At 37.4% G+C, this 15,201-nt stretch overlaps 1 protein-coding gene across 1 annotated transcript; it reads right to left on the minus strand.

Moving 5' to 3' along the window:
* Positions 1–14,061: 14,061 nt before the first annotated feature.
* LOC131651830 (AT-hook motif nuclear-localized protein 29-like) lies at positions 14,062–14,670 on the minus strand. Its single transcript, XM_058921539.1, has one exon. It carries the CDS (start codon positions 14,668–14,670, stop codon positions 14,062–14,064), a length of 609 nt encoding a protein of 202 aa, XP_058777522.1.
* Positions 14,671–15,201: the final 531 nt, after the last annotated feature.

Raw genomic sequence — 15,201 nt, forward strand, 5'->3', positions numbered from 1 at the left:
ATTCTATATTTTGAAGAGTTAACGGATCAATATGAGTCTTTTTTAAGTTAAGGGATAAAAAAAATCCCAAGGTTAACATAAGGGGCCAAAAAGAATATTAAGCCTAGTTTTTGGTTGTTAGTTTTGAAAATTAAAAAGAGGGCAAAAAGAAGGATAATCGGTACACTTTTCATTAATGACAAATTTGTAATACTTAACAACTTTAAAATAATTTTAAAAATAAGATTACAAAACATAAATTATTTTATTTTTTCTTTGAAATTCTTTTTTAAAATTGATTTACAAAATAGTTTTTAAAAACTAAAATTAAAACGAGCTCGTATTCTATGAAAAATTGAAGGATATTTCTTAGTAGGGATGACAATGAGCAGGATTTGAGCAGGATACTATAGTACTCATCCCCATAAGTATAGATAGAAAAGATCTTCGTACTCGGGCCCATACCCAATTGGACACCGACTTTAGTACTTGTACATGTGCTCTATGGGTATGTAAATGTCTGAACTCGTACCCATTACCCACATTTTTAAATAAAAATAAGTAGATCAATTATAAAATATCATACCATTTTAAGTTTTTAAGAACATTAAAAAGTTTTCAAAAATTATTTTGTTAAATTATGGAATAAACAAACACATATATTAAGTACATAATGATTTAACATTGAAGTATTTTTTAAAATTGATTGACATACATTTTTATAAAATATGATAAATTAAAATATATAAATATATAAATATATATATATATATATATATATATATATATATATATATATATATATATATATATATATATATATATATATATATATATATATATATATATATATTTATAGTGTTCGGTTATGGGGCGGGTATGGTACTAAGATGCTCATACCTGCACTCATACACGTTTATTGTAATGGATAATTACTCGAACTCATGCCCGTACATATTTTGCAAGCTTTTACCCTACTTATTGTGGGTATTATTTGTTGAAACTGCTGTTTTTTAGCACTTCAGTTGGCGTAACCGGTTACAGGCCCGTGTTTTGCCAAACAGTGGCGCTGTGTAGTGAAGCATAGCAGTTTGGCGTAACCGATTACGCTATTTGCCGTAACGGCTTGCACTGAAGCACATCATTTTTTTTTCTTTCTATTTTGGCTGTTTTTTTAGTTTCCAATCATTTGTAACTTTGTACTATATAAGGGACTCACTACTCCCATTTGATGTTGATGCCAATTTGATCACTCACCCTCAATTACTCTCTCTCTCTCTCTCTCTCTCTCTCTCTCTCTCTCTCTCTCTCTCTCTCTCTTTCTCTCTCTCTCTCTCTCTCTCTCTCTCTCTCTCTCTCTCTCTCTCTCTCTCTCTTAATTTCTCTCAATTTTTTTAATCTTCATCTTCTCCAATTAAACCAAATTCTCCATTGATACATCTTGATTGTTTTTGTATGTTCTAACATTTGGCATCAAAAGCCTTGGTTCTGATCTAATTTCGTTGCGACAATGAGTAACGTTACCAATGATTGAATCCCTGCCAACCTACCGATTCTTGATTCGAAAAATTATGACAAGTGGTCAAAATAAATGAAGGTTTTGTTTGGGTATCAAGAAGTTCTCGATATCGTCAACAGTGTTACACCACTTGGGGCTAAACCCACAGCTGCACATCAAGTTACATTCAAACAATAAAAGAAGAAAGACTACCAAGCTCTCTTCTTGATTCACTCTTGCGTTAATGGTGATAATTTCGAAAAGGTCGGTGATTGTGAGTCCGCGGGGCAAGCTTGGGTAATTCTAGAAAAAGCTTATGCTGGGGTTGCGAAGGCGGAGGTGGTGAGGTTACAAACTCACAAGAGGCAATTCGAGTTAACGCAAATGGAAGAGAAGAAACGATCAATGATTATGTGACGCGCATTACGCGTTTGGTAAACCAAATTATGACATGTGGAGAAACCATTCTAGAGCAAATTATTGTGTCTAAAATCTTACGTTCGTTGACGTCAAGATTTGACAATATCGTTGTGGCTATCGAAGAGTCGAAGGATCTTGCAATGTTGAGCAAGGATGAGTTTCAAAGTTCTTTAGAAGCACATGAACAAAAAATGGACGAGAGAGAAAACGATAAGGCAAAGGAGGAGATAAAGGATCAAAAGGAAAATGGGCTTCTAAAGGGAAGCAAGGTTTTTAAGAATTTTGGTGGAGGAGATTCACAAAATTCGAAGGTCTTGATGGGCTAAAAGGGTGAGAGCAGCAACTCCAATGGTTATGGTGATCGTAGCAACGCGAAAGGTAGAAAACTGATCGGAAAATTAGCAAGTGTACTACTTTCTACCGATGTAGTTATTAAAGTGGAGATTATCCAAGCATCGATCTCGAGGACTGCTGTGGCAATATAAGTGAGAATTATAATTCAAGTGAACAAAAGATCATCAGGTGTGGGTTTTGTTGGTTTGATTTAGTTAAAAAGACTATCTTTAAAAGTAATAATAAATAAAAGTTGACTTGGTACAAATATGAGAAGATATGCTAAGGTAGATGTATGAACCGCCTTGTAATTCACGTAACTGCTATCTTACGAAAGAGTTGTCTATATGATTTAGTATCAATTCTCAATGTTAATTTTCCCTAATTCCTTAGCGGAAAATCTATTTGGCACTAAAATTCAGTTTCAATTCCTTAACAACTAAATTGTTGCACCAAGAACCTTGTAAAAAAAACCAAGAATAGAAGATCAATACCGTCAAATCCTTATTCCTAAGCGGTTTACCGGTAGTGTTATTATTCAAAAAGCGTTAAGGTGGTTTTTCCGACCTAACCTTAACCGTAAATCAACATAATATTTTCCAATAGAATGAAGCATGAGATACTTAGAAAATAAACTAAATTCATAGAAACTTCAAATTCGTAAAACAACGGTACTCAATTCATTACATAAAAGCGATTCAGGGACATCCCCTTAACATAAATATGTTTAGCTACTCATAGTAATTAAGAAATCAACAAAGGTAATTGTAAAAATTACAAGAGACGAGGATTGCTTCAATCTTCAATTGCTTCCGCTCTTGAAGATCTCCCTTTTCCAAACCCTTGATTGCTCTTCTCTCCTTCGTAGAAATCTCCAATATGATCCAAGATAATCCTAATGCTTTCCAAAAACTAGGTCTAAATATTGTTAGGTTGTTCTTTTGTGATGCAGAATGTCAAAAACGCCCTTAATGAGTCAAAAATTGCAAAAACTGCAAAAGCTGAAAATCTGTCCGGAACTGCTGACACGGCCGTGTCAATTGACACGGGCGCCCGTGACAGCTTCTGCCTCACACACCCTTTCATCTCTTCTTGCCCAGCCAAATTGACACGGGCGTGTCAATTGACACGGGTGCCCGTGTCAGCTTCTGTCCACTCTTTTGTTTCCATTTTTCCATCAGCAACATTGACACGGCCGTGTCAATTGACACGGGCGCCCGTGTCATTTATTTTTTCTTCTTTTTCTTCATTTTTTCATCTCTTCTTGACACGGGATGATTTGGAAAACCACGACTTTATGGAATTTTTCCGTCTACTTCTTTTGGTGCGCCTCAATTGCATCTGAAATCACAAACAACTACCAAACCAAGGTATCAAAAGCATCTAATTATAAATAAAAATCAAACAAGTACGAATTTGCAAAATACGAAATAACTAAGTTAGAATGATAAAAAGCTAAACTAAAGTGTTACCGAAATGAGAGATTTTTCATCAAATAGTTAACAGAAAGTATGTAGAATTGGTGACCGATCACAACCCCAAAATTAGCTCGTTGCTTGTCCTCAAGCAATGCCTGAGACAACAAACAAAGGTCACCCCTGAATTTATGCTTACACAATACAACCGTGCTTTTCACAACTCGACTTCCACCCTTCTGGTCAATCGTGATAGCTTTTATTACCCGAATTTTCCGCTCCACTTTCACATTAAAAATTCTCCTTCACCTGTAATATTTTTCACACTTCTCACCAAGTCTCTCACGGTTAAAAGCAATTCACTCATAAATCACGATATGCAATATCAACTTTTAAATTTGAATAAATTCTACTTTCATACACAAACACTATGCACACACTTTTTGAGGTCTTTTGGGTTGTAACGGGACAGGTGGGATAAACAAAGAAACGGATACACAAAGGTTTTGAGGGCTCGGCAGTCATGTTGTCTTTCTTGTCATTGTGCTTATTTTAATACGATGGGGTTTAACGTTGACTCTTTACTTTCACTCAATTATTCGAGTGTTTCAAATATAACCAAGTCGTTTAGCCGGGACAAGTGTGTTTTTATGAGTTCTATATTTTTTTTCTTCTTTTTTTTTTCGGAGCATTCAAGAGTCTCCATATTTTGTTTCTTTTCACACTTGCCCTTTTCGTATAAGGTTCACCACCCCAAACTTAGAACTTTGCACAATTTCTACATCCACAACGTTTATGCCGAGCACGGGTAAAAGGGAATATATTTTTTTCTTTTTGGCCGAGGGGTAATATGTGCGGTTTAAAAACAAACAAGGGATACAGGCTCAAAAGGGTTTGCAATGGGTAAACATAAATAAGGGACGGCTAGAAAGGCTCGAGGGGAAATAAAAAAACGTGCCTCAGTGTGTGTTATCATGTAGTGTTATATGAGTAAAACTTACGCAAATTCAAAGTGATAAAGTCATACCTGACTACTCTCTCATGATGATAAATTTCTGGCTTTTTATGATCTCACCATGTTGGGCATAGCTTACAGGATCCCGAGTGCTTATTGTGTAATGTCGCTTCTTTTCCGGTTCGTAAGTACCAACTCTCAATCTCGGTCCGGTGTCATCAAGTTGCGTCCAACAATTGTTTTTGGTTGTATCAACTTCCAGGGATGCCTGGGGTGCAAGCTTGGGTTGGATCTTTCATCCTTTTACTACCACTCCATCAACCATCCGGTAAATCTCATCAATCTGTAACACATGGTAGACATAATAGCATAGAAATACTAGGAAAAACAAATACTCAAAATAAAAACGGAACGCAATAAAACTCCCCCACACTTGAACCAAACATTGACCTCAATGTTTAAATTCGAGATAGCGAGGGTGAACTCACAGAGGGTACTGCGACTCCAGTTGCCGCTTCCCAGCTTTCACCAGAGAGACCCACTTTTCTTTATTTTCTGAAAAATAAAACAAAAAGTAAACCGCATTATTAAAACCATGGGTTGCCTCCCACGAAGCGCTTCGTTTAACGTCGCATGGATCGACAGTCCATTACCCTTTATTAAGGAGGGTACTTCCTCCTCCAAAACTGGTTGCTTGTCACTTCTCCAAACCTGGTTGCTTTTCTCTTCAAGTTACTATCCACTTTCATCTTCTCACTTTGATTGTCCTTTTTTTTCTTCTTTTTGACCTCTTGAATGAACGCAGAACTTACGATAGATGCTTGAGCTGAGCCCACATGAGAGATTATGCTCGAGACTTTTTCTGGGAGAGGTTTTGGACTTTTGCTTTCTTCCTCACTTCTAATCATACCAACCGACGATTTATTATTTCCAGATGCACCTTTCTTTTTGACGTCCAAGACCTTCATTGTTACCTCTTCATCAAATGATTTTACTGTTAGTGTCCCTTTCTCGAGATCCAGACTGCATCGACTAGTAATAAAAAATGGCCGTCCAAGAAGGATAGGAGTCTCTTCATCTTCGGGAATGTCCATAATATGGAAATCAACAGGAAAGATAAACTCACCGATCTCCACCAATACATCTTCAACTATCCCATATGACTGCTTAATGGTGTGATCAGCAAATTTCAATTTGGTCTCACTCTCGCTTATCTTTCCAATGTCAAGCTTTTTGAAGATAGACAATGGCATTAAACTTACACTAGAACCAGAATCAATTAACACCTTCTTAAACGATCTGTCATTAATAGTGCAAGGAATTGCCACTGCTCCAGGGTCTTTCTTCTTAATTAGGATCCTCCTTTCTGGTGAGACTTTACCACACTTTTCAGTTACCACTTCAGGCTCCACTCCTACTGGTCTCTTTTTAGAAATCACTTCTTTCATAAATTTCTTGTACAAAGGCATATTCTCCAGTGCTTCGAAGAAGGGTAAGTTAATCTCTAACTTTTTGAACATTGCAGCAAACTTCTCAAAATCCTTCTCTTTCGAATCCTTCTTGGCTACTCTAGAGGGGAATGGTAATTTAATCACCGGTTTAGCCTCATTTTTATTTTTCTCTTCAAGTGGCTTAACCGGTAGTGCCACTACTTCAGGTTCTTTCACATTCTCTCTTATTTCAAGATCTACATCTATTACCAAGTTGTCATCTATTTCCTTTTTTTCTTCATACTCTGGTATTTTATGACTTCTTGTTGTGACAACATTGATATTCTCTTGGTTTTTAGGATTTTTCACAGTTGAGCTTGGAAGGGTACCTTGTGCCTGTAGAGTGAGATGCTGTGCTATCTGACCCACTTGAACTTCCAGATTTTTGATTGAAGCTATGGTGTTCCTATGGTTGTTTCTCGTCTCTTCTTGAAACTGAGAACATTGTCCGGCCAGTCTCTCAATAGCTACTTCCCATTACGCCTTCTGAGGCACTTGTTGTTGTTGATCTTTCCAGGAGAAGTTTGGATGATTCTTCCACCCCGGATTATAGGTGTTAGAATAAGGATTGTTCTGCTTCAAGAACTTGATCTCTTCAATTTGTTGAGGAGTTGCCAAACACTACAAAGTTTGGTGAGGGCCATTACAAATCTCACAACTGACAGTTTGAGCCGGTTGAACTTGAGCCACAGTTTGAGTCTCAACAATCATCTTCTTGAGTCTTCTCTCGACTTCAGCTGCAATTTGATCTTCCATTTTTATAACTTGATTAGCCAACTTCAAATCAATTATCCCTTCAAGCTGGCTTACACTACGGTCATATAATTCCAAATGCTCATTCGCAGCAATAACTTCAATGATCTTCTTGATACCAGTGGCTGTTGTAAAATTAGATGAGCCACCGGCAGCTGTGTCAATTAGTTGCTTAGTCTTCATCTTGAGGCCATTCATAAAATTCTGCATTTGTTCAGTTGCATCCATGTTATGAGTAGGACATGCAACCAATAATCGTTTAAACCTCTTGTACGCATCTCCAAGTGATTCTCCTTCCTTCTGTTTAAAATTAACGATGTCGTACCTCTTGCGAATATACACAGAAGCAGGAAAATACTCGTTGAGAAATGTCGTCTCCATCTGTTGCCAAGTTGTAATGCTCCCAGCAGGTAAAGAGTAGAACCACTCTTCAGCATCTTCTGAAAGGGTAAAGGGAAACATTACCAATTTTTTTTCTTCTTCAGAGTGCCCTTCAATTTTCAACGACGTGGTCATCGTAAGAAATCTCTGTAAATGCTTATTTGCATCTTCATTGATTTTTCCCGAAAAAGGTCTCCTTTCGAGTTGCCGGATCGTTGAAGGGTGCAATTGAAAATGAGCCACATTGACCGGTTGATTTACTATTGTCAACCGTCCAGTTGGAGCATTTTCTCCTCCATAGTCACCCAGAAGTCTTTCCACTGGAGGTGGATCTGCAGCCATAGTTTCAGACTCGGTGTCTGAATGTTCTGAATAAGCAGAAATTACTTCCTCTTCTTCGGATTCAGAAACTGTCAGTGTTGCTTTGGGCGTTTTCAGTCTTTCTTGTCTAGCTTTACAGAGTCTGGTACGCAATAATCTTTCTGGCTCTGCGTCAAAAAGAAATTTAGCTGAGGTCTTACCTCGCATCCACAGATTAGACAATTATTAGTAGTAATAAATCAAAATACAGAAAGAAAAATTTTGGTTGCAGAGCAACAAAATTTCAATTGAATTACAAATTGAACTTATATTTTGGCAGTCCCCGGCAACGGCGCCAAAAACTTGATCGGAAAATTAGCAAGTGTACTACTTTCTACCGATGTAGTTATTAAAGTGGAGATTATCCAAGTATGGATCTCGAGGACTGCTGTGGCAATATAATTCAAGTGAACAAAAGATCATCAGGTGTGGGCTTTGTTAGTTTGATTTAGTTAAAAAGACTATCTTTAAAAGTAATAATAAATAAAAGTTGACTTGGTACAAATATGAGAAGATATGCTAAGGTAGATGTATGAACCGCCTTGTAATTCACGTAACCTCTATCTTACGAAAGAGTTGTCTATATGATTTAGTATCAATTCTCAATGTTAATTTTCCCTAATTCCTTAGCGGAAAATCTATTTGGCACTAAAATTCAGTTTCAATTCCTTAACAACTAAATTGTTGCACCAAGAACCTTGTAAAAAAAACCAAGAATAGATGATCAATATCGTCAAATCCTTATTCCTAAGCGGTTTACCGGTAGTGTTATTATTCAAAAAGCGTTAAGGTGGTTTTTCCGACCTAACCTTAACCGTAAATCAACATAATATTTTCCAATAGAATGAAGCATGAGATACTTTGAAAATAAACTAAATTCATAGAAACTTCAAATTCGTAAAACAACGGTACTCAATTCATTACATAAAAGCGACTCAGGGACATCCCCTTAACATAAATATGTTTAACTACTCATAGTAATTAAGAAATCAACAAAGGTAATTGTAAACATTACAAGAGACGAGGATTGCTTCAATCTTCAATTGCTTCTGCTCTTGAAGATCTCCCTTTTCCAAACCCTTGATTGCTCTTCTCTCCTTCGTAGAAATCTCCAATATGATCCAAGATAATCCTAATGCTTTCCAAAAACTAGGTCTAAATAGTGTTAGGTTGTTCTTTTGTGATGCAGAATGTCAAAAACGCCCTTAATGAGTCAAAAATTGCAAAAACTGCAAAAGCTGAAAAATCTGTCCAGAACTGCTGACACGGCCGTTTCAATTGACACGGGCGCCCGTGTCAGCTTCTGCCTCACACGCCTTTTCATCTCTTCTTGCCCAGCCAAATTGACACGGGTGCCCGTGTCAGCTTCTGTCCACTCTTGTGTTTCCATTTTTCCATCAGCAACATTGGCACGGCCGTGTCAATTGACACGGGCGCCCGTGTCATTTATTTTTTCTTCTTTTTCTTCATTTTTTCATCTCTTCTTGACACGGGATGACTTAGAAAACCACGACTTTATGGAATTTTTCCGTTTACTTTTTTTGGTGCGCCTCAATTGCATCTGAAATCACAAACAACTACTAAACCAAGGTATCAAAAGCATCTAATTATAAATAAAAATCAAACAAGTACGAATTTGCAAAATACGAAATAACTAAGTTAGAACGATAAAAAGCTAAACTAAAGTGTTACCGAAATGAGAGATTTTTCATCAAATAGTTAACGGAAAGTATGTAGAATTGGTGACCGATCAATAACCGAGAGACATGAGCAAATTACAATGCGGGAAATGTAGGAAACTTGGCATTTCGCGGCAAAATGTAGTGCTATATAGTGGGAATCTAAAGGGGATGAAACCAAGGTTGCAAGGCAAGAGGTGGATGGTGAAGCCACACTCTTAATGACGATTTTCGAGGAGTTTGCTGGAAATTCAGAGGTTCTGGACAACAGTTGCAAGTCACGGCATAACAACTACAGTAGTGCAGAAAACAGGGCAGATTTATGCTCGAAACAAAATGTGATGATTTCGGTTCGAGATGGAACCCAAGGCAACGATGAGTGGTACTTGGACTCTGGTTATTCGACGCATATGACGGGGATAAGAGATTGGTTTGTGCAAATCAATCAAGTGGCAAAAAATAAAGTGAAGTTTGTGGATGATTCCACTCTTACGGTTCAAGGTGTCGGTGATGTTTTGATCGAGAAGAATGGTGGACATTCTATGATCAAAGATGTGCTATATATTCCAGGAATTAAATATAATCTTTTGAGTATTGGGCAATTGCTTGAGAAAGGTTACAACATACGTTTGGAAAATAAGATCTTGCATGTTGTCGATGTTAGTGGTGTGTTGATCCTTAAGACTCCCATGACTTCCAAGAGGACTTGAGTTGAAATTATTGGAACATAGGTGCTTAGATACAGCTACAAGTATAGAGGAGTGGTTATGGCATTTCCATCTCAGTCACTTGAATTTTCGTGATCTCAAAGCGTTGCAACAAAATGGTATGGTTACCGGGTTGCCACACGTTAACATTTCAGTTGAGTTGTGTGGGGAATGTGTGAAGGGAAAGAAACACAAAGGGAGTTTTAACAATGATGCGGGTCATAGGACCAAAGTGCATCTTGAGGTGATGTACTCCGACGTTTATGGGCCTATGCACGTCGACACATTTGGTGGAAATAGGTACTTTGTCACATTTATTGACGATTTTAGTAGGAAGTTGTGGACTTATATTATCAAAAGAAAGGATGAAGAGTTTGATGTATTCAAAAGGTTTAAGTCCATGGCGGAAAGGCAATGTGGTCACAAGTTGAAGATTCTCAAAACGGATGGCGGAGGTGAGTATACCTCGATTGTGTTTGGGAAGTATTATGATGATGAGGGTATAATGTGTAAGATTGTGCCACCTTATACGACATAACAAAACGGTATTGCTGAGAGGAAAAATCGTTCGATAATGAATATGGCTCGAAGCATGTTAAGAGGTAAAAGCCTACCGAAGGAACTATAGGGAGAAGCGGTCTCTACAACCACTTATTTGTTGAATAGATATCCTACGAAGAAGCTTACACCGGAAGAGGTATGGTGCGGATTCAAACCGAATCTAAGCCATTTGCCAGTTTTTGGTTTGGTAGCGTATATACATGTGTCGGGTCAATTTAGAAAGAAGTTGGACGACAAGGGAGAGGAAATGGTTTTTGTTGGATATCATTCTACAGGTGGTTACAAAATGTTTGATGCGAGAAATCGGAAGATTGTAATTAGTCGGGATGTCATTTTTTATGAAAATAGCAGCAGCAGTTACAGTGTAACCAATTACAACCAAACAGTACAATCTGGCGCAATCGGTTACCAGCAGGAAAAACAGAGTTCCAATCCTGCAGAACATAGTGTAATCGGTTACAGCCAACCAATGCAATCTAGCGTAACCGGTTACCAGCAGAACAAAACTCCAACAACACTATTTTTTATGATCTAGTCAGCCCCGAAACTGTTCCAAAGCCCCCGAATGAAGTTCAAATTGAAGAAAATCCTAGAAGATCAACAAGGCAAAGGGTGTTGCCTTTGATACTCCAAGAATGCGAGAGATTCCAAGATAATGAAGTCAATAATGAAGGTGGTTTCGTCCATTTTACGCTTATAGCTGAATCTGAACCGGTGAACACGGAGGAGACTCTAAGCGATTCAAAGTGGATTTGTGCAATGAAAGAGGAGATGAAATCAATTAAGAAGAATGTCACTTGGGAGTTGGTTGATCTACCTTATGGTAAGAAGCCGATTGGTGTGCATTGGGTCTATAAAGTGAAGGCAAATCCTAAAGGCGAGATAATCAAGTATAAGGCTCGATTGGTAACGAAAGGGTTTTTCTAACGTGAAAGTATAGACTTTGAGGAGGTGTTTGCACCTGTGGCTAGGCTTGAGACCATCCGTTTGGTTGTTGGTATTGTGAATAACAACAATTGGGGCATTTATCAAATGGACGTCAAATATGCGTTTTTGAATGGTCTACTTGATGAAGAGATTTATGTTAAGCAGCCCCCCGGGTTTGTAGTGAAGAATCAAGAGATGAGATACTACAAGTTGCACAAAGCATTGTATGGATTTAAACAAGCTCCAAGAGCTTGGAACAAGCATATTGATGGCTTTCTTGTTGATATTGGTTTCAAGCAATGTGTGTGCGAACTTGGCGTCTATGTGAGATCGGATGCGAATGATGGTGTGATCATCCTTTGCCTATATGTTGATGATCTTTTGATTACCGATAGCTGTGAGAAGAGTATCTCAAGGTTCAAGAAGGAACTCATAAATGAGTTTGAGATGATGGACCTTCGGATTATGAGATACTTTCTTGGCATAGAGTTCCAACGGTCAAAAATGGGACTGCTCATGCACCAAAGGAGGTATGCACTTGAGATCTTGAAAAGGTGTGAAATGGAGCATTGCAATGCGGCCATCACACCATGTGAAGCTAGGCTACAACTGCCCAAGAGTGAGGATGAGCAAGATGTAGATCCAACTCAATATCGGAGATTGATTGGATCATTACATTATTTGTGCAATATGCACCGGACTTGGCATTTAGTGTCGATATTCCTAGTAGATTCATGGAGAGACCTAAGGTGTCTCATATCGCATCGGTCAAGAGGATTCTTAGATATGTTAAATGAAATCTTGGTTGTGGAATTCTTTTTTCCGGCATCGGATACGGGCCGAAAATGTGATTTACTTGGTTTCACCGATTTCAATTGGTGTGGTTTTAGAGATGATAGAAATTCAACGACTGTATACATCTTTATGTTTGTTAGGACTACAATCTCTTAGTGTTCGAAAAAGGAACCGGTGGCAGCACTCTCATCTTGTGAGGTCGAGTATATTGCGGCATCGTTGTGTGCTTGCCAAGCCATGTGGCTTATGAATCTATTGAAAGAGTTGGGTAGTAATGAGGGTGAGGATATTACACTTCTTGTGGATAGTGTTTCTGCTATTAACCTTGCAAAGAATCCGATTGCACACGGAAGGAGAAAGCATATAGAGATGGTGTTTCATTATTTGAGGGAGCTAGTGAGTGATGGAAAGTTACGATTAGGATATTGTTGGAGCGAGGACCAAGTGACTGATTTGTTGACCTAGGGAGTAACAAATGAAGTGTTCAAGAGGCTGAAGATGAGCTTGAGCATGTTGGACTTGGACCAAGTGAAGTGAGGTGGTGTGTTTGCTGTTTTTTAGCACTTCAGTTGGTGTAACCGGTTACAGACCGGTATTTTGCCAAACAGTGGCACTGTGTATTGGCGTAACCGGCTACACTAAAGCATAACAGTTTTATTTTTTCAGTTTTGGCTGTCTTTTTTAGTTTCTAATCATTTGTAACTTTGTACTATATAAGAGATTCACTACTCCCATTTGATGTTAATGCCAATTTGATCTCTCTCTCTCTCTCCCTCTCTCTCTCTCTCACACACACACACTAATCATAATTAATATATTGCATACCGAAGAGAAATTGATAAATTAAATAGAAAAGAGTAAGTATGAAACAACAAAGATAAATATTTGTACATAAATTTCATTTCATGCACCAGATTTTTTTCTAAATAAATTTAGTGTTTTTTTGAAAATCATGCAATAATTTTCCATATCTAGCTAGAAGCGGGGGATTTGGATTGTGAAGCTATAGTTGCATTACTACAATCCTGAGCAGAGGAGGATGGAAAATTGAGGTCGATATTAATCATATTCCTCATCTCATTTTTTGATCCTCCGACATTAAACCCAGAGGTTCATCTTGTTCATATGACACCAAAATAATGTTTTAAGACTCGGATTGACCTGACCGGTTGAACCGGCTCAACCTTGAACCGTTGTCTAATTCAGTTTGATTTGGACTAATAAACGGTTAGGTCTATAAATTTGGGATAAAATTGCTTCAAGCGCAAAAAACCAAAATAACCATAAAATCGGGACCGGTTTTGGTGAACCAGACGGTTAAAAAAATTAAACATAATTTGTTATGTTTTACTTCATTGTATTTCTTTGTTTAAATATAAAAAATTAATTATAGCAAACATTTAAAATTGTATAGATGGAAAATAAAGAATAAAATTGAAAGACACAGGACAATGTATATGTAATAGAAAGAGAAGAAATAATGTAATGTTTGTGGACACGGGATAACGATGTTGGTCTTTAAAGAGATGTGAAAAATTATATTCATGAAGAAGTTATGGATTTGAGTTAAGCAATTAGGACAAATATATACATATTGGTCCTTAACTAATTTTATAATTTTTTATTGGGTCTTACATTGCATTCTTCTTATTTTGTAAGCTTGTTTATCATTATCATATTTATTTAAGAATATTATTTTACAAATTATGATATAAATTAATTTTATTAGATATTTTGTAACATATTTAATTTTTGTTAGTTTAAATTTAATATACGGTCAACCACGGTTGAACCATGACCTCTATGTTTTAACTATTCTTTCTTTCGGTTCGGTTTTTGAAACATTGCACCAAAGAAACCCTTTCAAATTCAGAGCTTGCAAAGGAAGCAACCATCAGCACCACCGGGCTCAAAGCCACTAGAGGGGGAATTACAGTCCCTCCAATTACTTGTCTTGTAGTTCCTAACAAGTTAATCATCAATCCTCCAACATTCCCCAGTGTCGTCGGTGAGGGAATTGTTCCAGATATCGAAATAATCTGGAACTTTCCCTGGAGAGTTACAACTTTCCCCGTGGATTGACGGAGAGTGACTTTTTCCACCATTCCTTTTCCATTGAAGATGCATATTCCCCTCCCTGGATGATGAACATAACCAAAAATACTATTTACTATGTCATATCCACTAGATATCTCAAGCTTGTGAGAACAGAGTACATTGTCATGTGTTTTAGTGATAGATGTCTTAACTTTGTTCTTGGATCCAACTGGACGACCTCGAGGACGAGGAACAATGTTTGGGAATGATGGGTGATTGTTGATTTTTGTTTTGGTATTTGTGTCTAGTGTTTGGTGTTGCACTTGTGGTGTCATGGATAAGTGAAGCTCTTGGTCTTTCTCAGTATTTTGGTCAGACATCATCTCTTTTCTTTTTCTACTCAATTTAATTTGTTTGTCTTTCCTTGACTTCCCCTTTTAATAGTGATGGTGAATGATCTAAAATTATTATTTTATTTATATTTTGATTTAACTTTTTGAAAATTATAATGAATTTTGATGATGAAATAGGAGAATGAAAAATTAGAAAATTTCTCAAGTAACTTCATGGATCTCTTACACACCACATGAATTTCCATTTTTGCCCCCAGCTTCCGTAGATGGATCTCCGGAAGCACCACATATTTTGAAAAAAATTGTCTCCTTCCGTGGATGCATCTACGGAAGCGTAATAAACTAGTACAATTGGGGGATAAATTACACATAATTTCAGTTCAGGGATTGTTCCGTAGACACGAAATGCTCTTAGCGCCACATTTTTCTGTAGATGCATCTACGAAAGTGCCCGATATAGTTTGAACCAGCATGATCACTCCCCCCATTGTTTCATTTCTCCAAACACCACATACTCCACACCCTAAAAACCCTACCTCATCAATACCTTATATCACT

Source organism: Vicia villosa, linkage group LG1 (genome assembly GCF_029867415.1).
Source record: "Vicia villosa cultivar HV-30 ecotype Madison, WI linkage group LG1, Vvil1.0, whole genome shotgun sequence".
NCBI classification, from domain to species: Eukaryota; Viridiplantae; Streptophyta; class Magnoliopsida; order Fabales; family Fabaceae; genus Vicia; species Vicia villosa.

What these genes read in the sequence shown, in the direction of transcription:
- LOC131651830 (XM_058921539.1), bottom strand. Translation starts at nt 14,670, where the DNA reads ATGTCTGACCAAAATACTGAGAAAGACCAAGAGCTTCACTTATCCATG.